Below are 25,200 nucleotides of genomic sequence, written 5' to 3'. Positions count from 1 at the left end.
ACCAAACGACCATGGACGATATCGGCCTGACCCCATATTCGGGGCATAGAGGCAATGATTGATCGCACATTCTGACGGCGAGGCATCACTGGACGACCAATAAAAATAAATCGGTTCTCCGCCGCTGCATTGGCCACCACAACCTCCGAAATCGCTAACGGAACATCATCCGCATCCAGATTGATGTCTTGAACTGCTCGTCGTAAATTGTCTGCCATTCTTAGTAGAGGGATGTTAAAGAGGGGTAGAATCGCAAAGAGAAATGGGTTAGAGAGATGAGAAAATTTCCAGAATGGAGATCGGTATTTATAGAACAGATTCGTCCAGAAAACCGCCAAGAGAGCATCACGAAGTGGAGATAACCACTCCATAGAGATAACTGTCGCACGATTGCAGAGAGGGAATATCCCCACGACGCCAACGAAACTGTCAATAACCGTCTCCGGAGAGACAAGTTGTAACCACCAAGAAAACCAAATCGCCTTTTCCATCGCTCATTTAATTTTTATTTAGTTAGCTCACGGTTGTTTTATGTGCGCATCTGTAAACGTAATTGTTGGAATATTTTTTTATGAACTTAATGTCACGGCTATGTGTAGTAGTTAGTTGATTAATGTGTATTTTTTTATGAACTTGAAGTCTTGAACTACACGTAGTTAGAGAATTCAAGTTATTTTCCTGTGATTTTTCTGGACTATGTGTAGTTAGTTGATCAATGGCGTTCGGGTGCCGCCTAGTGTGTGCTTAGACGGCTAGGTCTAGATCTCAATTCACCTTATATTCGGAAAATTTCAGACTAAAACATAAAGTAATTACAAGATTAAAAAAATGGTAATCTTGTTGTTTAATGCTTTTATAGTGGCCAACCATTGAAGTTATAGTGGAAAAAAAAAGCTCAAACCTTACTTCTCAAACTAACATAATTAAACCTTTCAACCACTAGACTATTGTGAATTGATCGTAGTCTTGTAGATATATTTTAGAGCATTGCAAATTCAAGAGGATCAACCTTGTTGCAAGTCGAATAATTAAAACCAATTCAGTTTACAAACAATATACAATGAGAAAGCTGGAGTTTGTGGTAATATAAGACAACAATCCTCGTCGATTTGACATTCAAATCAATCCTACTTTATGCATGCATGTAAGATACGAACATGATATATGTATATTTATGTACGTGGGGATGGATAGAACATGTGCGTTTGTGATGGTATATTGTAAAGATTGGATAAATAGTAAATGAGGGACACCGAGTGCTCGTGAGAGACAAAGGAAATTGTATGGGGTTAACCAAAATGTCGGTTAATGGGTGCGGACATAATATTGGCCGTGGAGCTTTATTAGGCTGTGTGACCAAATACAACACCAAGGGTCCCTTTTTGTTTTTTGTTTTTTGTCTTTTGTTTTGTTACATAGCATTATGCTCTCTTATCTTTTCCTATGAAAATTTTGTCTATCTTTCTGATAATATTGTGGAATATCTTGATATGGTTATAATTTTCTGTTAAAGTTTCAAGAAAACAACATCGTTCTAGCATATCAATGGCTAATATCATTAATGACCTGTTCTAATAAATATATATGACCCCTTCAAAAACCAACCCGTGAATCCGAATAATCGTTCCAATATAAGTGTATAATATAAATTTATAAAGAAGTTTTGAAAATATAAGGCATTGTAATCATAATATCCCTATTTTGCATATATCATTATTGACTATTCTATCTGCACCTACAAAGAAGTTTAATTTTGAAATTTTCATCTTTTTTTTCTTTCCAATATGTGGAGGAAACTAAATCAGCATCTCATGATACCTATCCATCGACTGATACGTGTCACACAATATAATGTATCCAACGATCTAAAAATCAAAACAAATAATCTCTAATATATATCCTTATAACACAAAGAACCTTCACTTTTCTCTTTCATTCAACTCTTCATTTTACTACTACTTTCACATATCTCTCTCTCTATATATATCACTTTACTTAAACCACTATTCAACACACAAACGCACATAACCATGGCCTCTTCTTCTTGTTCACAAACCTTACTCTTGCTTGCATTGTCTATGGTTTTAATTCCTTTCTCTTTAGCTCAAGCTCCCATGATGGCTCCTTCTGGCTCAATGTCCATGCCGCCTATGTCTAGCGGCGGCAGTGGAAGCATGGTCCCTCCTCCGGCGATGTCTCCGATGCCAATGATGATGACTCCACCACCCATGCCTATGATGACTCCACCACCTATGCCTATGACTCCACCACCCATGCCTATAATGACTCCACCACCCATGGCTATGGCTCCACCACCTATGCCTATGGCTTCACCACCAATGATGCCAATGACTCCATCTACCAGCCCAATGGCAGCAAGCCCAAGCCCAGTAACAGTTCCCGGTATGGCTTCCCCGCCGATGCCATCCGGAATGGAATCCGCACCTTCTCCAGGACCCATGTCGCCGGCCATGGCCTCGCCTGATTCCGGAGCTTCCAATGTTAGAAACAACGTCGTAATACTTTCGTACGTCGTTGGAGTTGTTGCAGCACACTTTATCCTCGTTTGAGATGGTTCTTGAATTGGTCAGCCTTTTCTTGTAATTTACTTTCATATTTTTTTCACGATTATTAGTGGTGGTCATTTTATCATATTTGAGTTTGTGTTTGGTATGTACGATTCAGACATTTGTTTGCATTATTTGCTTAATAAGTTTATCGTCAACTCTTGTTGAAGAGAGACTTTGTATGTGATGTAAATTCATATCTTTTATCTATATTGTCACGGAACATTATATAGTCATAATCATAGGACAAAAATATGATTACAAAAAGAACAACACAACATGATCATTACTACCTATCGTACGTTACTACGTTGTTAGTTGATGATATCGATGTATAATAATCGCAAGAACAGAGAGAACCAAAACACACACTATCCTTACCATTCAGAAATGTTATTATTCCGATAAAAATAATAATAAACAAATGTGCTTCCTAAAAATTAAAAGAGACAAACCAAGGAAAAAGCTAAAACTGCAAGCTGTCATTGGAATTCTCTATAAATTATATTTTTTTTATATATATATTCATTAATAGAGGACCATGTATAGAATACATGAATAAGATTTAATTTTCATGAAAAATGAGAAAATATCAAATATGTTGTATTACTTGTATTTGAGAATGGAAGAATGTGAAAGATGGTGGGTATATAGTGAATAAATGGTAGGTAGGGAATATAGATAATAGATATGCCCCGATCGACCCTAGAGGACAGCTAGAAAGAAAGTGATATTCACATGACTGTCTTTTTCAATTGCCCATACCATTTTCCAATGTGTATTTAGTAATAATAGAAACTAAACCATACGTTTAAAAAGTTCTGTAGAAAAGTTTATACATATACATATGCATTTTATTTTTCCAAGTCAAGTTAAGTAATTTATTATTTAAAACGTAAATTATCTGTTGCGTAAATATACATATTCATAAACGCCTCAGATTTCTAAAGTAATTGCGTATATATATGTTAGTCATTGAATTTGTTGCATATGTTTAAAGAACATGCAATATGATGATTATTGTGCATGGATTTAATACAATCATTTTATAAGAACTTATGTAATGTGCAAAGATTCCTATGCACTTAATTCTCTATAAACCATAGAAAATGAGCTAGGCATGATTTTTAGCGTTTAACACATCAGAAATCAACGATCATTGGTGCACATAGAACAACGAACCATTGAAAATGCAGTGTGTATTTAACTACCCCAAGGCCTCGTTTATTTCCCCCGAAATTAAAGCTCAATAGCTACATTGGAATGAGAATGGCTATCTTACTAACTTTATAATGGAGTAAACTAGTTTAACCCAAAATGAGTATTGTAAACTTGAGAAGTTGTAGGAAGGAACTCTATTACGTACTGAATTTACGTTTTAGTGTAACTAACAATGTTTCTTAGGCTCTGAATGGTGACAATGTTTGAATCACAATAAAGCATTAATTCACATGTTTTTTGTTAATTATAAACCCATGGTGTATTTTTATTTTTATTTCTTTTTTGTGCAAAACCCCAGGTGTATAAAATGCTTGCAATCCGTATAGGTTATAATCATAATCCATGGGTGAAATGTCATCAATAGTGATAACTGAACAAGATTTATAAAAAGTGCCACAACNAAAAAAAAAAAAAAAAAAAAAAAAAAAATTGAAAGTAAACACAAAACCATCTCAAGTAATTGTCATGATTATGGGTAGTGCAAGGTATATTTTGTGGTATAACAACATCAACCAAAATTTGAATTTTACTTATATTAGATTTTACAAATTGGTTATTTACCTAAATAAATGAAAATTATAGTTAGTTTAGAAATTTAACCAAAATTTTGTTTTCTAACTTCAAAAATAAAAATATAAATCAGTTCAAGAACAGAGGTCAATTCTGTAAAAAAATCACATACACCACGTACTGCAAATTAAAGCTAATCTTCTCGAAATGGTTTGATTTGTTTTTGGGTGGTGTTGATGAGCCGTTGACGTATAGATGAGGAATAGGATGTGGCCTTATTGGCTATAGGATGTGGCCCTAATTCTAATTGCTATAGGATGAGAAATCTTTGCTCAACTTGGCTTTTGAGTAGATTCAACGTAGACGTCATCTTCATCTCTCAACCATATCTGTGTATAAACTTCAGAATGCTTTCTTTTTTGGAAAATGTTTTGTTTTCTCTTCTTTTTATAGTTTACCATGAAATCTTCTTCTGCTTCTTCCCGTTGCCGGAGTTACGATGTTTTCCCCAACTTCAGAGGGGAAGATGTCCGCCAGTCATTAGTCAGCCATCTTCGTAAAGAACTCGATCGCAAATTAATCAGGACATTCAACGACAACAGGATCGAAAGAAGCCGCGATATCAACCCGGAGCTTTTAAAGGCGATAGCAGAATCGAGGATCGCGATCGTCGTATTCTCTAAGAACTATGCTTCTTCCAAGTGGTGCTTAGATGAATAGGTGAAGATCCGAGAGTGCCATGAGGAGTTTGATCAAATGGTGATTCCTATTTTCTACAAAGTAGATCCTTCTCATGTTAGAAAACAGACGGGACAGTTCGGCAAGGTCTTTGGAGAGACATGCATCGGCAGAACAGAGAATGAGATACGAAAATGGATGCGAGCTCTAGCAGAGGTAGCAAATCTTGCCGGAGAAGATCTTCGGAACTGGTATACATATGTTGTTTTTATTTTAGTTTATATTAGAATTAGTTATAGACTCCGGTTATGCTTATAGGGATGTTTCTTAGACCTTGAATTGCTATTGTTATTTGTTATATAGGCGTAGCGAAGCAGAAATGGTTGAAAACATTGCCAACGATGTTTCAAACAAACTTATTACCCCATCAGATAATTTTAGAGACTTCGTTGGGATTGAAGCTCATATAGAGACATTGATATCAATGTTGCGGTTCGACTCCAAGGAAGCGAGAATGATAGGGATTTGTGGACCTCCCGAAAGTGGTAATACTACTATAGGAAGAGCTCTATACGTCAGACTCATTAGCGAGTTCCTCCACCATCGGGCTTTCGTAGCATATAACAGAACAATGCGGAGCGACTATGACCAGAAGTTGTGTTGGGGAAAACAATTCTTATCAGAAATTCTTTCTCAAAAGGATATAAAGATAGAGGGAGAAAAGTCCCGCCACCTAGGTTCGAGTAGCATTGGCCACAGGGGTTCAAAATTTAACATGGTTTTCCCCGGCCCCAGGAGATTAGTTTTTGGGCCTAGGAAGCCTTTAAGATCACTCCTGAGTTATCAAAAAAAAAGATAGAGCAATGTGGTGAGGTGTGATAACAAAACAACACCAAAACAAGAGTTTTTGGTTCCTGCTCAAAACGGTGTCGCTTGGGAAAAGGAAGTAATGGGCCAGACCAATCTGATGAAGCTCACCAAGACTCATTCATCTCCTCCAACGGTAATATTGCAAGAAGACAAAAGACGAGGCAAACAACCAGTCATTGAAGACTGTACGGAGATCAAGCTGTCAAACCGCTTCACCACCCTCGATCCATCAAGCTCAAGAGGATTGTGACATCTGGCAGAATACTCTAGAGCAATCCATAAGGCATCTAGGGTTTATGGGGTTTATGGTTCTTTAGTATAAATAAGATTGTAAAGATACTCTTGAAGGCTAAGCAATGAGAAATTAAAAGCTTCAATCTTGTTAAAGTGTTCTTACTTTCATGGTATCAGAGCCAAACGGTTCATGGGTTTTTACCTTCACAAGTCCATAGCTTTCACCAAGTGTCTCGTCGGCGAAATCAAAACTGAACCGACACTAGATCTGCGAGTTCCAAAGTCAGCTCTATCGTCACCTCCCTAGACCATGTTCTGCTTTGTTGACTGCTAGAGATATATCAAGGTTACGAGCTGAGAAGAAGAGAACAGTTTTGGGTTTTGAACATCACGGTAATGTTTCTATATTCCTTTTGGAGACAGAACATGTGTCATGGTGGCTGGTTATAGATTCTAGGTCTGGAATTATGCTGGTTTGTTGTTTATTTGGTGATTTTTGCTGGCTAGTTTAGATTATAGGATTGAACTCATGAAGCTAAAATGCAATCAGATTGTTTGGATCTCATAAAGATGGGTTTTTGGCTACAACTTTTTCTGGTTTTGCTGAGCGCACACAAGGTGTTTGTTACACTGTCAAAGAGAGAAACAGATTGGTTTTATGCAAAGTGTAGTTGGCTAATAGATGAGAAGCAAATAACAAGGAAGATTGAAGTAGTTGTGGAAACATAATTTTTATTTGTCATGACAGATGAGAAGAGTTAAACGGGTAAAGGAAACCTGAGCTCTTAGTGAGACAGAGAGGTCGCAAATACCTCTGAGCGAGATCGACTAAGCTCTCCAAGTCAAGAAGTACCTCTGAGTGAGCCATGCATACTCTCCAAGTATAGACCTGAACTGATCGCACACTTATGTTTTTTCTCGGTGGATAGTTAGAGCCATCTACCTACATCACAACGATCTTACTTGGACAATGCATTCTCATGTCAAAGTCATCTGCATTTAAGGTTTCAAACTTGGTGTGTTGCTTTCACCCCACACCAAGTTTGTGGGGGAGTATTAAAGCACACATTGAAGGCCCAATTAGTGTCATAAGAAGCAGTCCATTAGCCCATGTGTTTAGGGTTTCCATCAAGATAGAATCATATATAAACTTGTGTAATGTGGAGAAGAGTGGTATCTTTGAGAGTTGCCTTTTGTGGTAACTCTCCTCTTTAATCATTGTATGAAGTTCAATCAAATCCTAATCTCTTGGTGAAAATCTAGTTTATTCATCTTCTCTTTTCTCTATGCATTTGAATAAAGCTCTATGAGCTATCTCATTTTCAGTTTTAGATTTCTCTTTCAATAAGCTCTTTAAGAGCATTATCTATCTTGTTTTAGATTGCTTTCATGGTATCAGAGCTCTTTAAGAGCATTATCTATCTTGTTGTAGATTGCTTTCATGGTATCAGAGCACATGGAAATCGTATCCATGGCCTCATATTCGGTTCCTTCTCTCAATATCTCAAACTGTGTTACGGTTACTCTCACTCAGAAGAACTACAACATCCTCTGGAAGATCCAGTTCGAGTCGTTCTTAGCTGGTCAAGGATTACTGGGATTCGTCAATGGTTCTATCCCTGCTCCAAGTACTACGGCTGTTGAAACGAGTCTAGACGGCACCAGAACAGAGTCAACAAACCCATAGTTCTCGACTTGGTACCGTACATATCAGGTTGTCAAGTCATGGCTTTTAGGGTCTTTCTCAGACGACATACCAAGTGTCGTGGCTAGTTGCTCTACTTCAAACCAGGTATGGATGTCGCTTGCCAACCACTTTAATAGAGCATTCTCATCTAGGTTGTTTGAGCTTCATAGGCGTTTACAAACCCTAGATAAGAAAGATAGGTCTATGAAATCATATCTTAGAGATCTTAAGGGAATCTGTGATCAGTTAGCCTCCATTGATAGTCCTGTTCAAGAAAAGATGAAGATTTTTGCTGCATTGAAAGGTTTAGGCAGAGAATATGAACCAATCAAGACCACCATTGAAACACTTGTTGATGGTTCCCCTGTTTTGACTTTGGATGATATCATACCGAAGCTGACTGGTTATGACGATCGATTACAAGGATACCTAGCTGAAACTGCTGTGGCTGTAACACCACATGTTGCTTTTCACGTCTCTCAACCCTCAAACGAGTACTATCACCAAAATAGCTTCAGAGGAAGAGGAAATGGTAACAGATCCGATCGTGGCAGAGGTTCATTCTCTACAAGAGGCAGAGGGTTTCATCAACAAATCTTGTCTAATGGTTCTCAAATGACTCGAAGTGCATTGGTCTGTCAGATTTGCGGTAAAACAGGACATCAAGCTCTCAAATGTTGGCATCGGTTTGATAATGGGTATCAGTACGAAGATGTTCCAAGAGCTCTAGCTGCGATGAGGATTACAAAAGTTACTGATCAACAAGGCACAAATTGGCTCCCAGACTCTGGCTCCTCCGCACATGTCACCAATACTGTTCAAAACTTGCAGCAGTCTCAACCATACCATGGTAATGATTCACTAATGGTGGGTGATGGTTCTTTCCTTTCCATCACTCACACAGGTTCAACCAGTATAGCTTCTACCTCAGGTAAAATACCTCTTAAAGATGTACTAGTTTGTCCTGATATTGCTAAATCATTACTTTCGGTTTCAAAACTTACAACGGATTATCCTTGTTCTGTTAACTTTGATGGTGATGGTGTATGTATTAATGATAAGGCCACAAAGAAGCTTCTGGTAATGGGAAGTCTGCATAATGATCAATACCGCCTGGAGGATCCAACGCATCAAGTCTTCTTCTCCACACAGAAACACTCGAATAGTGATGAAGTATGGCATAGAAGGCTTGGTCATCCGAATATGCAAGTCCTCCAGCAGCTTGAGAAATGCGGTTCCATCTCAATCAGTAGAATCACCAAGACAGTGTGTGAGGCTTGTCAACTTGGCAAGAGCTCAAGACTTCCATTTTCTGTTTCTTCTTTTTCTGCATCTAAAACTCTTGAGAGGGTTCACTGTGATCTGTGGGGACCCTCTCCAATAATGTTTGTTCAAGGATTTCGGTTCTATGTAGTGTTTGTTGACAATTTTTCGAGGTTCAGTTGGCTTTATCCACTACAAGAAAACAGGCAATTTATGACTGCACTTATAGTCGCTTAGTAGTCGCTAAATCAAAAATTACGACTACGTTACGACTAATCACTGTTGTCGTAAAACGTTAGTCGGTAAGAAATTCAGTCGTAAATTAGTCGGTAAATAGCGACTCCTTTACGACTAATACACGTAGTAGTAAAATTAGTCGTAATGTAGTCGTAACATCTTACGACTGTTTGGTGACCATGTTACGATTAATAAAAGTGTGAGCAGTCGTAGTGTACATGTAGTCGTAAATTAGTCAGTAAAAATTTACGACTATTTGATGACAATTTAACGATTACTGCAATGTGAAAGAGATTAGTTTGAGAATAGTTGTGATATAGTCGTTAAATGTAGCGACTTCGTGGCTACTACGTGACGACTATTTGATGATTGTGTTGCGACTATTTGACGACTGTGTTGCGACTATGTAAAGCCAGATTTAATGACTATTTGAAGACTATAGGGGTTAAAAGCCAGAATCTTTTTATTTTTGTTTTGTTTATAATTCGAATTTATAATCAAAGAAAGCCCTAAAATTTGCATTTTTAATAACCAAAAGTTAACCATAATTGTAATTAGTACACCACATTAGCAATAACAAAAAGAGAGAACCATATTTATAACAACCAAAAGAGAGAACCAAAATGATAAATCCTAAAACTATGATTCTCTTAAGTGACAAGGAACAACACATCATCCCAAAGTGTCAAGTTCATTAGAGTAAGAAATAGAGAGAGATAAGTAGCCTAAGAATTAACCTAAGGAGGAGATGCTCTTTATGTAGGAGGGTCGATGGATGCATCAATTGATTCAGACTCATGGACTTCGACAAAGGCCGGATCAAGTTTGCTCATGAAGTTTTCCAAGCGCTCTATCTTCTTCTGTTGCTCAGCCACAACTTTGGAATGTTCTGCTTCACGAGCAGCAATCTCAGCATCACGTTTTGTATTATAGGCAACTTGTTCTTCAATGATACGATGAGCTTCCTTCATTTGCTCTTGCAATGCTACAAACGATGACGACTGTCCTTGTTGATAGCTCTTGCCATTGAGAAGATCCTAAAGTTGATCCTTAAGGCTTCCGAGCCCAAAAATATTACCTCGTGAATCCTTCTCAGTGGACTGAGAAAAGAAAAGGTGAAACTGTAAATAGAGAATATGAAAGTTAAAGACTCTTTAAATATAGATTGTGAGAAATGTAACTTTACCTGAAGAAAGATGGCGGTATGATCTTCTGCTGTGAGCTCCTGAACTCGTGAAAGATCTGACTCGATCTCAGATAGCTTAGCTTGTAAGTTTTTCTCATAAGTTGTAAAGATCTTCTCAGCCTTGCGATCGACATACGTACCATCTGGCTTTGTATGAGTCTCTTTGAAAACCTCACCAAGACTCACTAGTCTCCCAAGTTTTTCTTCCTGGAATGTTACAAAAACAAAGAAAAGGGTTAAGACATAAGTTTAAGTTGCAAAGGTGTAAGAAGAAAACATAAGTTACTCACCAAGCCTTGTTTGACTTGTTGATACGATGTTGGCCCAGATAAGTGCATGTGAGGACCGAGACCATTACGGTCTGATATGCGAGCATTGGTATAGATTCGACTCCTTTCCTGTGCTTCTTCAGTATCCCACTGAGCAACCATTATTTTCCACAGGTCACCCTCGATCCATTTAGGTTGCACTCGACTAGTCCTAGCGTCGCTAACCATGTTTTTCATCCGTCGTTGGCATATCTCATAGAAATACTCTTGCACTGTCCCTGTTATCAAAGGATCCCAATTGTGTGTTTTCTAGGAAAAAAGGAAAATAGAATTAAGTTAGTGAAAAACAACTTAATTAAAACCTATCTATGAAGGAAACCTCAAAACATAAAACTATACCGCAAATTAATTGAAGTATCTTTCTCGTCTCTCCGGAGGACATATGACCAATTGTAGTATGGACCATCAAATTTGTTTGTAAAAACTTTCGTAATCTTCCGAATTAGTGCTGATTTAGCATCACGAGTAAACCTCATATAACATAAGAATAAGAATCAAGTCAGTTTGACAACCAACTAACTAGAACATGGTTGTAAGTCTTTCGACCAATAACAGACATGAAACACTAAGTCGCTTACTACAATCTGATGCAAACCAATAACAGACATGAAACCCTAAGAGTGTTTACTACAATGAGACAACAAAAATCAACCAACTAACTAGAACACGGTTGTAAAATTATGAAAAAGTAGACATACCAAGTCGTTTCAGGCTTCGGTTCCGGAGAAAGGATGGTGGTGAACTTATGACGGTCCAGCACCATAAGTATCGCGTTTAGAGCCCTCAAAGTGTCCTCCGGGAGTTCCGGCAACACTGGATCTGACTCTGCGAAGTTGTTACCTTGAGAAGAAGGATGAATTTGAGTGTGAGAGGCTGCGTTTGGAGATCTCGCAGAATCTTCCAATGGATTCGATTGAACCGGTGGATTGTTCATAGCTTCGGTTGATGACCGAGATGGAGGATCTACACCTACTCGATTCACGGAGTTCTGAAATAGGACCTACGGTGGTGGATAGTTTCTGACCTGCGGTGCCGCAGATGCCAATAGTTGGGGAGAAACGCGGACTTGTTCTTGAGGCGTCTGAGGCGTAGGGTTTTCAGCCGCCGGCGTGAAGTTGTATTGAGGCGGTAGAGGGTTGATTCTTCTCACCTTAGACTGTATATTAGAGCCACCGGGTCTGAGAGAAGCGTTGGGGGCAACATTTTTCTTGCGGCCATGCTTCTTGACAAGAGGCATCGTCTGCTCTTTTGAGAGATATGGGAGATTGATTTAGGAGATTAGGGTTTCGTGTTTAGAGAGAAATCGGCGAGGAAGATGAAGAACAAGAAAGGTGGAATGATTAGAGATTAGGTTGACGAATAGGGTTAGGTCGTGCGTGATGGGCCGTTAATGGACCAAGTAAATGGATTTCGTGTTTATTTAGCCCAAACATTTTCAATATAGTCGCTGATCAGTCCCTAAGTTGTTGGTATATACACAGACAATTTTATTTAAAAAGGCTGGGCTTGTTTAAGGAGTCCATAATCTGGTCCACCGCGTAATTGTGGTAATTAAACCCAAATATTTTGAACTTAGTCACTTATTTGTCTCTAATCAGTGGCTTAATTTAATCCTTTTAAATCCATATAATCTAGTTTATATATTTTTAAACATAACATTTAATATATATTACATATAAAACCATGAAATTATATATTTTAAAACATAACATTTAATATATATTACATATTATTTAGAGCACAATTCAGTATATATTACATATTATTTATTGCACAAATTTGACATAAACATAATTAGGAGGATTCTTCGTCATCTGGTTCTTCATCATCCGAAGATGATAAATTACACAAGAATTCATGTTCAGGTTCCACATCGTCAACGCCGTAATCGAGATTTATTGGGTCTACTCCCTTTTCCAAATTGTCAAGCACAATATCTTCAATTGTAGTCATCAATACAGCATCACAGTTTTCGGTTTGCAAAAGAGTCGTCTCTGAACTGTTGACATATTCTCCAGAAATGTTTCCCCTCGGATTCACCTTTAGAACATTGAACCATATTTGCTTCGGTTTTTTTATGTATGGATACGGATTATAACACACTTGTTCTGCTTGAGAGGCTGCATTTGCATATTATGAAAGTTACATTTGCATATCAACAATAATGTTTTATTTATAGAAATATATACACATATAATAATATATATATATATATATACTTACCTAGAATAAATGGTTCGTATTTATTGTACTTTCTTGTTGAAAGTACGTCTATGACACCACCATTTCTGATCCGAGTGTCTCTACCGATAACAGGGTCATACCACTTGCACTTAAAAAGTGTGATTCTAAAATTAATCATCCCCTCATATTGAAGCTCTATGATATCAGTTATGGTTCCGTAGAAATCCGCTGCATCAGATTCATCCGCGTAATTTTCACCCTTAACACATACCCCATAATTAGATGTGTTTCGTCCAGCGCCGTGATTCTCTGTATGAAACAAATAGCCTCTTGTAAAATACATTAGCCATGTTTTAACCTTGTTCAAAGTTCCATGACTATCTCTTGAACCCAAGTAGGAAATGGATTTGTGGCGTTCCAGTAAGTAACCTGCATATATATATGTATAAAGTTATTTTCATTAATTTTAATAAGTATTTATATATAGCATGAGTATTGTTGTCACACACATATTCTTTAACCCATAAATAATATTCGTCTGCTCTTTTGGCGGAGAGTTCCTTCTTGGGAAGTCTTGGATATTTTGCTGAAAGAAAATCCTCGAACATACTTATATACAAGACAAACACAAATATATGAGAAATCATAGCAGATTATATATAATTTGAGCAATCCCTACTTAATTATATACCTCTCAATTGGCTTGAAATAGTCACAATTTCTTAAAACATATGCGTGTGCGCATTGATAGTCTCGGCTTGAGAGCCATGTTTCATGCATTTCCCCACTTGGACGGCCAACGTGAGTAAATATAGAAGGCACTCCAGGCACATGATATACAGGGTATTCACCTTCATCAAATCTTGTTAACCTGACCAAATGATTGAAAATTAAATATATATATATATTCACACAATATAATCAAATCTTGATAGCATTTACCTTGATTTTGTTTGTATATTCGCGGCAAAGTAGTGCTATGAGAAGTATGCAATCTCGTCATTGATATATGATTCAACAATTGATCCTGCTGCATATCTTTTGTTCTTTGCTTTTCCTTTCAATTTTTTAAAAAATCTTACAAAAGGATACATCCACCTATATTGGACAGGACCTCCTAATTCAGCTTCGTAAGGGAGATGTATAGGCAGGTGCTCCATCACATCAAAAAATGATGGTGGAAAGATCTTTTCCAAGTTGCATAGGATTAGAACTATATTTTGTTTTAGAATTTTAAGGCGACTTGTATGCAAAGTCCTAGAACATAAGTCCCGGAAAAATGTTCCAACCCCTAAAAGATATATTCAAACTTCAATATCACATTAAGAATTATATAAGTACTTCATAAATAAATAGAATTTTGATTTATTAATTAACGAGTACCTCATAACGCAAGGTGGACATTCCTGTGTAGCAGTTCTGCAAAGATAAATAGAAGTAACCGCTCCATAAAAACATGGCAATCATGGCTCTTCATACCTGAAAACTTTCCATTTTCCATATCAACACAACTAGGTAAGTCTGACGAATAACCATCTGGGAATTTAACTAAGTGTTTCACACATTCCAATAAGCTTGTTCTGGCTTCGTCTGTCAATGTATATGCCGGAAAAGGTGCTTTACCCCTACTATCAAGATGTATGGCCGAGAACAGAACTTCACTAAATCCAATCTTGACATGATGGTGTCTTTTGATTTACCCTTCACACGCATAAGAGTATACATGATGTTGTCCAAAAAATTCTTCTCTGTATGCATCACATCAATATTATGTCGTAGATTGAGGTCCCTCCAGTATGGCAGCTGCCACAATATGCTTTCTTTGTTCCAGTTGTGTTGCTTCCCATATCCCGGCATCTTCTTTTCATGACCATTTCCACCAACGTCCTTCGTTTTTGGTGGATTCACACCACTCAATCGCTCAGAGTAAATTTGCTCACCGGTCAAAGACTCACGTGGATACTCTCTCATAGCGTATTTACCTTTTAAGAAGTCTTTTTTATTCCGCCTAAGAGGATGACCATGAGGAAGAAATCTCCGGTGACAGTCAAACCAACATGTCTTCCTTCCATTAGGTAGATAAAAAGACTTTGTATCGTTTATGCAAACTGGACAAGACAATTTACCATGTGTTGTCCATCCAGATAACATGCCATACGCCGGGAGATCGCTGATCGTCCACAATAGCGCTGCTTTTAGATTAAAATTTTGACTCAAGGATACATCGTACGCATCAACTCCAGTAGACCACAACTCTTTTAACTCCTCAATAAGAGGTTGGAGAAATATATCGAGACTAGCTCGCGGATGATTTGGCCCAGAATTCAGAATTGTAAGAAACAAATACTCGGTATTCATGCACATACCAGGGGGTAGATTATATGGCGTCAAGATCACAGGCCATAAAGAATGATTTCGAGACATCCCAAATGGATTGAACCCATAGGTACATAATCCAAGATACACGTTGCGGGGTTATTCGGCAAAACGAGGATTTTGTTGTTGAAAATACCTCCACTCCGCTGCATCAGAAGGATGATTCATTTCTCCCTCTTTTGTTCGGTGCTCGGCATGCCATCTCATTGCTGCTGCAGTATTGTGGCTTTGATAAATTATCTTCAATCTATCAGCAATAGGCATATACCACATGCGACTATATGGTACTTTGGTTCTACGTCGGCCCTCTCGAGGCTTCCATCTTTGTGCACCACAAAACAGACATTTATCTTCCTTTTCGTCATCTTTCCAATATATCATACAATTGTTAATACAAACATCAATTGTATGATATGGGAGGCCTAAATTGCGCATCAATTTTTCTGTCTCATAATGTGAACCATTAGCTTGGTTTCCTTCTGGTAAATAATCAGTCAAAATTTCACAAACCGAATCCACTAACTTTTCACTCATATTATAATCTGCCTTATTTTGCATGAATCTAGCAGCTAGGGATAATTGTGAGTGACCTTCATGACAACCATCATATAATGGATTTTTTGCATGAATCTAGCTTCTAACAAGTCGTAGAATTTCTTGGAATGGTTAAGTACCGGTTCCTCGACATTCTGATAACTACCATCTTGATGATAATTATCATCTAAACTTATGTTATAACGAAATGCATCATTCACCATATCCACATATCTATCTCCTACCACGTTACCCACTTCTTCATTCCCACTTATAAACGTCAGATCTACATAACTCGTTCCTATGCCCATATTAATTTTTTTCTCATGTTTATACCAAACATAATAATCTGCCATAAACCCATAGAAAAAAAGATGATTCCAANTTATCTTGATGATAATTATCATCTAAACTTATGTTATAACGAAATGCATCATTCACCATATCCACATATCTATCTCCTACCACATTACCCACTTCTTCATTCCCACTTACAAACGTCGGATCTACATAACTCGTTCCTATGCCCATATTAATTTCTTCCCCATGTTTATACCAAACATAATAATCTGGCATAAACCCATAGCAAAAAATATGATTCCAAATTGTACCCCCTGGAAGACGCCTACCGTTTTTGCACTTATCACAAGGGCAGTGAAACTTACCACCATTATTTTGTGCTAAACGCTGACTATTTGCAAAAGCCATGAACTCTTCTACCCCGGTGCTGAACTCTTCCGTGAAATTTCCCGTCACTTCATCAAGCCTCTTATACATCCACTCCCGAAAATGACTATAATTAGAACTTCCCGCCATTATTAAAGATCTCTCACTCTCGTTTTTTTTTTCTCTCTCGATTTTTTTTTCTCACTCTAGATTTTATTTTTCTCACTCTCGATTTCTTTCTTATTGATGCTCTTGCTTGTGGTGTGAATGAAATAAGAAACGAAGGTCTGGTATATATAGAGTGTTTTGGCGACTACTTACCGACTATTAAAAGACTGTAAAGTGACTCAAACTAACAGTCGCAAAAAAACAAAGCTTACCAACCTCACAAACGAATAAAACGTGTTTATTTTTGGCCGAAATGTTTACGACTCACCTCATTAGTCGGTTAGTAGTCACCAAATGGCCGACTAACAGTTGTAGTCGTATGTTAGTAGGCAAATTAACGACTGGCCGCAGTAGTCCCCATGTAGTCGCCAAATTAGCTACTATTAGCTGACGAATTTACTTTCTTCTCTTTCAGTCGTAAAGTTGTTGCTAATTAATGACTGTTGAACCAGCTACTCATTTCAGTCGGTAAAAACCGACTAATTTACGACTAATAGTCAGCAGTTGTAAAATAGTGATTAAGCAGTCATTATATAGTCACTAAATTTGGCGACTACGGGTTTAGTCGCCAATCGTAGTCGTAAATGTCCTGTTTTCTTGTAGTGATCCTCTCAAGATGAAATCTGATTTATTTCAAATATTTGTCTTGTTTCAAAAGATGGTGGAGAATCAGTTTGAAATGCAGAATCAAAGGGTTTCAATGTGATGGAGGAGGAGAGTTCATTAGTACTCAATTTCTGAAACATTTACAAGAAAATGGAATACAACAATTCATCTCTTGTCCTCACACACCTCAGCAAAATGGTTTAGCTGAACGCAAGCATAGGCATGTCACTGAATTAGGTATGCCAATGTTGTTTCAGAGTAAGACTCCTCTAAAGTATTGGGTGGAAGCTTTTTACACAGCCAATTTCCTGATCAATCTCTTACCAACATCATCTCTGGAAGATTCAATCTCACCCTACGAGAAATTGATTAACAAGAAACCTATCTATACGGCTTTAAGGTCATTTGGTTGTGCGTGTTTTACAACATTACGTGATTATGCTTCTACAAAGATGGATCCAAAATCTCTGCAGTGTGTGTTTCTTGGCTATAACGAGAAATACTAAGGGTATAGATGCTTGTATCCTCCTACTGGAAGGGTTTATATTAGTAGACATGTTATTTTTGATGAAGCCACTTATCCCTTCTCAACAGTCTACAGAGATCTTCAACCGGAAACAGTCACACCATTGATGTCCGCTTGGCACAAAAGCTTCATACCGGCTAGTGCAGGTACAGAACAACACTCTGCTCCACCGGTTCCAAATATCTCACTGTCATCAGGCAATTCTCCAGTTCAAGAAGTTTTAAGTACACTTGTGAATGAGGAATGTCCTGAGCGTACGACAGGCCTTGATTCTGAATCTATAGGCGACAACATTCTTCAATCGCAAGCGAGTACTCAAACAGTGCCACTAACTGAGTTTACTGAGAGTGATGATGAAGAAGAGACCGCTCCCATTACTAATGCACATCCAATGGTTACTAGAGGCAAAGATGGTATCCGCAAACCAAATCCAAGATATGCATTAATGTATCACAAGGTCTCTTACCCGGAGCCGAAAACTGTCACCGCAGCATTGAAAGACGCATGATGGACTGGAGCAATGGGGGAAGAAATGTACACCTGCAAAGAGGTAAACACCTGGTCTCTTGTGCCTCCAAAACCGGATATGCATATATTAGGAAGCAAGTGGGTTTTTCGTACCAAGTTAAATGCTGATGGTACTTTGAACAAGCTTAAAGCACGTTTAGTCGCACAAGGATATGATCAAGAGGAAGGAATAGACTACTTGGAAACCTTTAGTCCCGTAGTTCAAACTCCTACAATGCGAATGTTTTCCATGTTGCAGTCAGTAATAACTGGGAGTTGAAGCAAATGGATGTTCATAATGCTTTTCTCCATGGAGATCTTGAAGAAACAGTTTATATGAAGCAGCCTATTGTTTCGAAAAGTTCTACTGAAGCAGAATATAGGAGCATGTCTGAAACGGCCTCAGAAATCAAATGGATGAGCTCTGTCTTACGGGATCTCAATGTTCCTTTGCACACGACTCCTGAGCTTTACTGTGACAACTTCTCGGCAGTGTACTTAACAGCGAATCCAGCTTTTCATGCTCGTACAAAGCATTTTGATGTTGATCATCACTATGTTCGAGAACGTGTGGCTTTGAAGACACTAACCGTGAGACACATTCCAGGTCACTTGAAAACAGCGGATATCTTCACTAAATCGCTTCCTTACGATGCTTTTGCTCGTTTGAGATTCAAACTTGGTGTTGGTTTACCACCTACACAAAGTTTGCGGGAGGGGGGGATGATAACATAACAACAACAAAACAAGAGTTTTTGGTTCCTGCTCAAAATGGTGTCGCTTGGGAAAAGGAAGTAATGGGCCAGACCAATCTGATGAAGCCCACCAAGACTCATTCATCTCCTCCAACGGTACTATCGCTAGAAGACAAAAAAACGAGGCAAACAACCAGTCATTGAAGACTATACGGAGATCAAGCTGTCAAACCGCTTCACCACCCTCGATCCATCAAGCTCAAGAGGATTGTGACATCTGGCAGAATACTCTAGAGCAATCCATAAGGCATCTAGGATTTATGGGGTTTATGGTTCTTTAGTATAAATAAGATTGTAAAGATACTCTTGAAGGTTAAGCAATGAGAAATTAAAAGCTTCAATCTTGTTAAAGTGTTCTTACTTTCACGGTGGAACAACGACTAAAGAACAAGAAAGTTCTTATCGTTGTTGATGATGTTGATGATCTAGAGCTACTAAAAACGTTGGTTGGACGAATCAGGTGGTTTGGATCAGGGAGCAGAATCGTTGTGATTACTCAAAAAAGGGAACTTCTCAGGGCTCACAAGATTCAACAAGTTTATGATGTGGAATTCCCATCAGATGAACTGGCTCTTCAAATGTTTTGTCGATATGATTTCGAGAAAAACTCTCCGCATCATGGTTTCAGCAACCTCGCACTTGAAGCGGCAAAGCTTGCGGGTAATCGTCCAAAAGCTCTCAAGCACTTCGGCCTGTCTTTTAGAAGGATATTGGACAAGGAAGAGTGGGTGAAGATGCTATCGGAGTTTCGTAGTGAGAGTAACCTAAAAATCAGATATGATGGGTTAGATGGCAAAGATCAAGATTACATTGCGTGTTTAACTAATGGTGAGGGAATCAATATAAAAAATTGCATGGAGATAGTGTTGTTAACACTTGAATTACAATTATTGCTGATAATTCCCTCAACTTAACACACATAAATATGCATGCATGCAGGTTCAAATTCCCAGCCTCAAAGATACATGGACGCAAGCTCAAGTGTTTTACAAGTGAAAGCAGAGTGGATCCACTTAGCACTAGGCGTGTCTATGTTACTTAACATCCGCAGTGACGGAACGAGAGATCTCAAACATTTGAGCTACAAGTAATGTGGGATCTTACACAATGTCACGTCTTTTTTTTTTCATATTACGTAGTCTTTAGAATCTTAACTTAGCTAGTAATCTAGTATAGGATACATATCAATCAATCTAACAAGAAGTTATTGGTTGCAGTCGTAGAGTGGCCCAACAAGTAGAAGCATGGTGGTCGGAGAATTGTGCAAGAGTGTGCAAGAAGTATAATATTATATGTGGCATGGATAGATCAACTGGTGGTGGTGGTAATTTTGAGGAAAGACATAAAGTCTGCTACGTTGGGTTAGACCCCAACGGGAAAGATCAAGGTATTGCGTGACGAAATTGATAATACAAAAAAATTGCTCGGAGATAGTATTAACATTGGAATTAGAATCATTGATTATAAGTCTTTTGTACTGGCCCGTTCATTTCTCTATTTTATTTGGATATGAATACACGTACACCCTATGTTGTTAGTTTTTCTAATTTTGTATTTGCATCTAGATGATTTATTTGGATGCAAACCCAAATGTATACTAAACTATATATATCACACATCACACGCAATGAATAACTCTCTTTTTCACATTAGCTATGTATGCAGGTTTAATGTATGGGGAATCTTCGAATTCCCAATTTCAAAGAAACATGGACGCAAGCCAGTAATGAATTCTCAAAAGATTTACAAAGCTCAACATCCATAATGAAAGCTTTTCAAGTGGAGGAGGACAAGACCGAGTACTGTGAACCAGGTGTGTATATAACTTTTGGCATTCGATACCAATATTTTAGCGTGTGTTGCATGTGGAAAACTATTTTTTCACCCTTACTTCTATCATTATATGCCTGCAGATTTAAGGTATGGAAAAGTTCAAATTCCGAGCTTCAAAGAAACATGGAAGCAAGCAATATGAGAAATGAACCTGTGAGTGAGATGCTTTTCAAAAATTACGGTGCGCATTTGCCAAATGGTAAGGGAAGTGATATATATTTAAAACTTGCGTGGAGGTATTGTAATCTGGAGTTACAATTCTTGCTGATATAAGTCCCTCAAACACTTATGCCTGCAGGTATAACGGATGGAAAATGTTCAAATCCCCAGTCTCAAAAAAAACTGGACGCAAACCTCCGAAGAGAAAAAATTGTGCATCACTGGATTCTAACCAGTAGGGACTTCTCATTTGATTTTCAGGGGCCAACATCTATAGTGAGTGCTTCTCAAGTGGAGGGGAAAAAGATCGAGTGTGAAGAAGGCGTGTATATAACACTTGGCATCCTCAGTGGCAGAATCGTAGTTCTCAAACGTTTGGAGTTCAGGTAATGTGAAATATATATATATTCTTACGTACACATAGGAGTTTCATATCAGTCAATCTAACAATGAGTGTTTATTTGTAGCCGAAGAGTGGCGCAACAAGCAAAAGTTTGGTGGTGGGAAAATTGGATAAATGTGTACGAGAAGTACAACATAAGTGGCATAGATAAATCATTTGATGGTAGATTTAATGGTTAAAAACAAACTGAAGCTTAGCCTGGCCCTAAAAAGATTCAGGACAGAGAGCTAGATATTGATGCCTAAAAGGCTAAAACTGATCAGGTCTACGGGAAGTCCATTTACTGCATGCATGGCTTCAACACTATTTTAAATCGTTTGATCACTTATCTTTCTTTACATAATTATGATTTGAATAATAACTATAATATGATTACATAGTGTTGGAAATCTTTATTGGCGGGTATTCACCTAGTTTATTTAGGCCATGTTCGTTCAATCATCTAGCATTTCCATCTAAATAATCTATTTAATTGATACATCTAAATGATTTATCTCAATGTCAAATGATCCAATAAACAAAATAAAAAAAAATAGTTTATTTGGATGGTCCATCAATGATTTTCTTGTTATTTTTGGATGAACGATCTTCATCCAAATGGTCCAACTAGAATCATTTAAATGAGTTTCAAATTTTTGCCTAAAATTTTAAAACTCATTCAGATGATCCATGTGAATGATTCTAGATGATGCTCATTTTTTGACAAAAAAGAACAACATTTGAATGGTTCATTCAGATAGTCCATCCAAATGAATAAAGGAACAAGGCCTTAATAGGTTCCGTTAAAACATCTCGGTAATCGATCCTCAAATCATTTTTACCTGTTCAAGTTACTTGATGCTTTAAGTACAAGTAACACTCATTTCAATGAACGTTTCATCATCCAACCAGGATTCCGTTAGCTTAAAATTTTTTTTGTATTGATCAATCTGGAAACTGAGGAAGTGTTTATACACAACAAAACAATCTCACTTTTGTTAATTATCAAAGATCAATTCCAAAATTACAAGACTCTCCGTGTGAATTAAGCTGCAGATATTTTCAAAAAGCCGAGCTTAGACTTGTTATGCCAATTTCTTTGTACAGCTCTTAGGGAGATGAATACTATGGAAGTTTGGTCTATACAAGACTCTCCCCTGAAGCAACAACACAAATAGAAGGTTTGTTGACTTCTTTAGATTCTCCATTCATCTGTGAGGTTTCCTCCAAGGTTTCAGTTCCTTTCCTTGCCGCTTGCTTCTTTCTACCTAATGTAACCTTAAGAAAATGCACAAAATTTCCAGATTACATTGCTAGAAAAGGTAACTGCTACGACAAGTCAAGGCTCGCTTGTCCTGTTCTCTCAAGTATAGTCTTTCTGATCAAGCAGTTTTTACCTCTTGCTATTAATCATGTTGTTGAGAATCGCAGACCCTTATTCACCTATGTCGTGAACCGCCTACCGCGACTCTACCCCTACTCCTCGTCTACTTCACAGATCAATATGCATAACATAAACATAACACAAAGATTTAACGAGTTCCCCTCATGCAGAGGGTACATCTCGTGTGGAAACCTTCTCCCACAAACATCCACTATCAATCAACCAAGGTTTTACAAAGTGTTTCATATACAAGCTTAGAGAGCAACTACAAAAAGACCTGAAGAAGAAAATACATCATAGATCTAGCTTTTCTTCTTCCCCTCTCTCTGTTTTTGGTTTAGCTCTCCCCTCCATGTATAACCCTGAAACACCTCCAGAACCCAAAGAAGCAGCTCCACCTTCGTCTCTCATAAGAGTGTCCTAAAGACACCTTAAACCTAAACTAGGTTATGTCTGGCTCTCAGCCTTTCGACCCCAGCCAAGCTTCTGCTCTTTTATCACGGTTCTGCGCCCAGCTTCAAGCTCCATGTACGACGCCCTGCGCATGCTCTCTGCACTTTGCCCTGCGTCTCTGCATCTGCCCTCTTCCTGTGTAGAGAGAACATGTTTACGTTTTTTAGCTATCTTAAAGTGGCTTCCTCCAACAACCAATGAAACTAAAGACCATTTTCCAAAGTCACAAAATCTTTTGATAGTAACTAATATTAAATTTCCCAATGTATTCGTGGAAGTTTATTTGACACACCATGGTGTAGTCTCTGTCTCCGAGCTCCTATGGATCTATCAACAATGTATCTATGTTTGTTGTAAGCTTGTGTTTTATTAGCCTATTTTACCCAACCATTAGGTTGATGATTTTCTTCTCTTTGTCTCCTTTTGGGATTGAACGAATGGTAACAATTATGTTTGCACAAAAAAAAGGTCTATGATCAACCAATCAAGGTTGAGAAATTAGAAGAAAATTAATTTGACATAATTAAAAAATAATAGAAAGTATAAGTACGGTAATATATGAATCTCAAATAATTCAAAGATGAAAATGTAAATTAAATAAAACAATCTAAAACTACTACAATAAATTTTAAAATACAGTAAAATTATAAAAAGAAAATGCAAATATCAATCTTCCATTTGTTTTGGGTCAACATATTAATCTTACCTATTCCAAACTGAAAAAGGAGAAAGTAGGAGTATATTTCGGTTTAAAAAATTAGGAAAATTTGTCTTCCCATTAAAAACTTTCAGCAATAGAACAAAGTTGAAAGTAATATTTTCAAACAAATTATTTTGTTAGATGAAAAATTTGAGAAGATCTATATTTATTTATTTTAGAATTATAATTTATTGTATATTTTCCTTAATCCCTTTTCTATTTTTTTTTGTAGAATTAATAACTTAAAATTAAAATAAGTAAAAAATGTTTTTTTTGTCAACAGTAAATAATGTTATAATTTCAAATTTTATGAATACTATATATATATAATTCCCTATTAAATCTTAACTTTTATACATGTCAAAATCTCAGATTAATAACTTGACACGTGTCAAAATCATGGTAATGACTAACTTTCAAAACCCAACTTTATATAATAAGATATATATGAATCTATACTTACTAATAAAAAGTAGAAGTTATAACCTCCTAAGGCTGTCCACATAAGATTTTAAACATCAAATATCGGAATTCGACATGTCACTAATTAACATTTTTAAAATTTCCAAAAGTTTCAATATTAAGATACTTTTTAAAAGACCAATTAGGATTTGACATGACATTCATTCATTAACAATTTTAAAATTTACAGAATTTTTTAGAAAAAGGAAAATTTTAATTTATAGAAATAAAAAACTATGTACAATATCCCACATCGACTAGAATATTTTTAGACAATGGTTCAGAACCATTATAAATAAGTTTAATATGCTTCCAACAATGAATGAGCAGTAAAGCTTGATTTATCAGGCGTCAAAGTTTAAAAGTTTTATTCGGTTTGATCCAGTTTTTTATCTGATCAAAACTTTAAAAAGTTTCAAAAAATATTATAATATTTAAAAATTTTAAAAGTTTAAATATTATAATTCTTGAAACTTTTAAAAGTTCTTAGCTTTTAAAAAGTTTTTAAATATTATAATTTTTAAATTTTAACAGTTTAATATTATAAATCTGATCAAAATTTTAAAAGGTTCAAATATTAAAAATATTTAAACTTCATAGAATGTTTTAAAACATAACAATTACTTAACCTCCATAGAAATTTGAAAACATTATATCTATACTAATAAAAAAAACTCCTAAAGGTGTCCATATAGGATTAAAAAAAACAATAAGAATTAGATA

General features: G+C 36.9%; 2 protein-coding genes and 1 long non-coding RNA gene across 6 annotated transcripts; all 3 read left to right on the top strand.

The window, feature by feature from the left end:
- LOC104718658 (proline-rich receptor-like protein kinase PERK9) lies at positions 1,914–2,799 on the top strand. Its single transcript, XM_010436436.2, has one exon. It carries the CDS (start codon positions 2,031–2,033, stop codon positions 2,568–2,570), a length of 540 nt encoding a protein of 179 aa, XP_010434738.1. The 5' UTR covers positions 1,914–2,030; the 3' UTR covers positions 2,571–2,799.
- Positions 4,487–6,227, top strand: LOC109127064 (disease resistance protein RLM3). 2 transcript variants are annotated; one of them, XM_019231314.1, is made up of 3 exons: positions 4,494–5,227; positions 5,340–5,444; positions 5,479–5,525. In XM_019231314.1, the coding sequence occupies exons 1-3, from the start codon at positions 5,055–5,057 to the stop codon at positions 5,492–5,494; spliced, it is 294 nt and encodes a 97-aa protein (XP_019086859.1). In that variant the 5' UTR covers positions 4,494–5,054; the 3' UTR covers positions 5,495–5,525. The 2 variants fall into 2 exon arrangements, with proteins under 2 accessions (XP_019086858.1, XP_019086859.1); XM_019231313.1 differs by having other exon boundaries at positions 4,487–5,227; positions 5,340–6,227.
- On the top strand, positions 16,268–21,833 carry LOC104718656. Of its 3 annotated transcripts, none has more exons than XR_756418.2 (7): positions 16,268–19,932; positions 20,044–20,191; positions 20,322–20,491; positions 20,770–20,917; positions 21,018–21,136; positions 21,236–21,482; positions 21,564–21,833. It is a non-coding gene; the product is annotated as an uncharacterized LOC104718656 (long non-coding RNA). The 3 variants fall into 3 exon arrangements; XR_756417.2 differs by having other exon boundaries at positions 20,044–20,196; positions 20,758–20,917; XR_756416.2 differs by having other exon boundaries at positions 20,758–20,917; positions 21,564–21,832.

Source organism: Camelina sativa, chromosome 10 (assembly GCF_000633955.1).
Source record: "Camelina sativa cultivar DH55 chromosome 10, Cs, whole genome shotgun sequence".
Lineage (NCBI taxonomy): Eukaryota > Viridiplantae > Streptophyta > Magnoliopsida > Brassicales > Brassicaceae > Camelina > Camelina sativa.
This window is presented reverse-complemented; position numbering and strand designations above follow the sequence as displayed.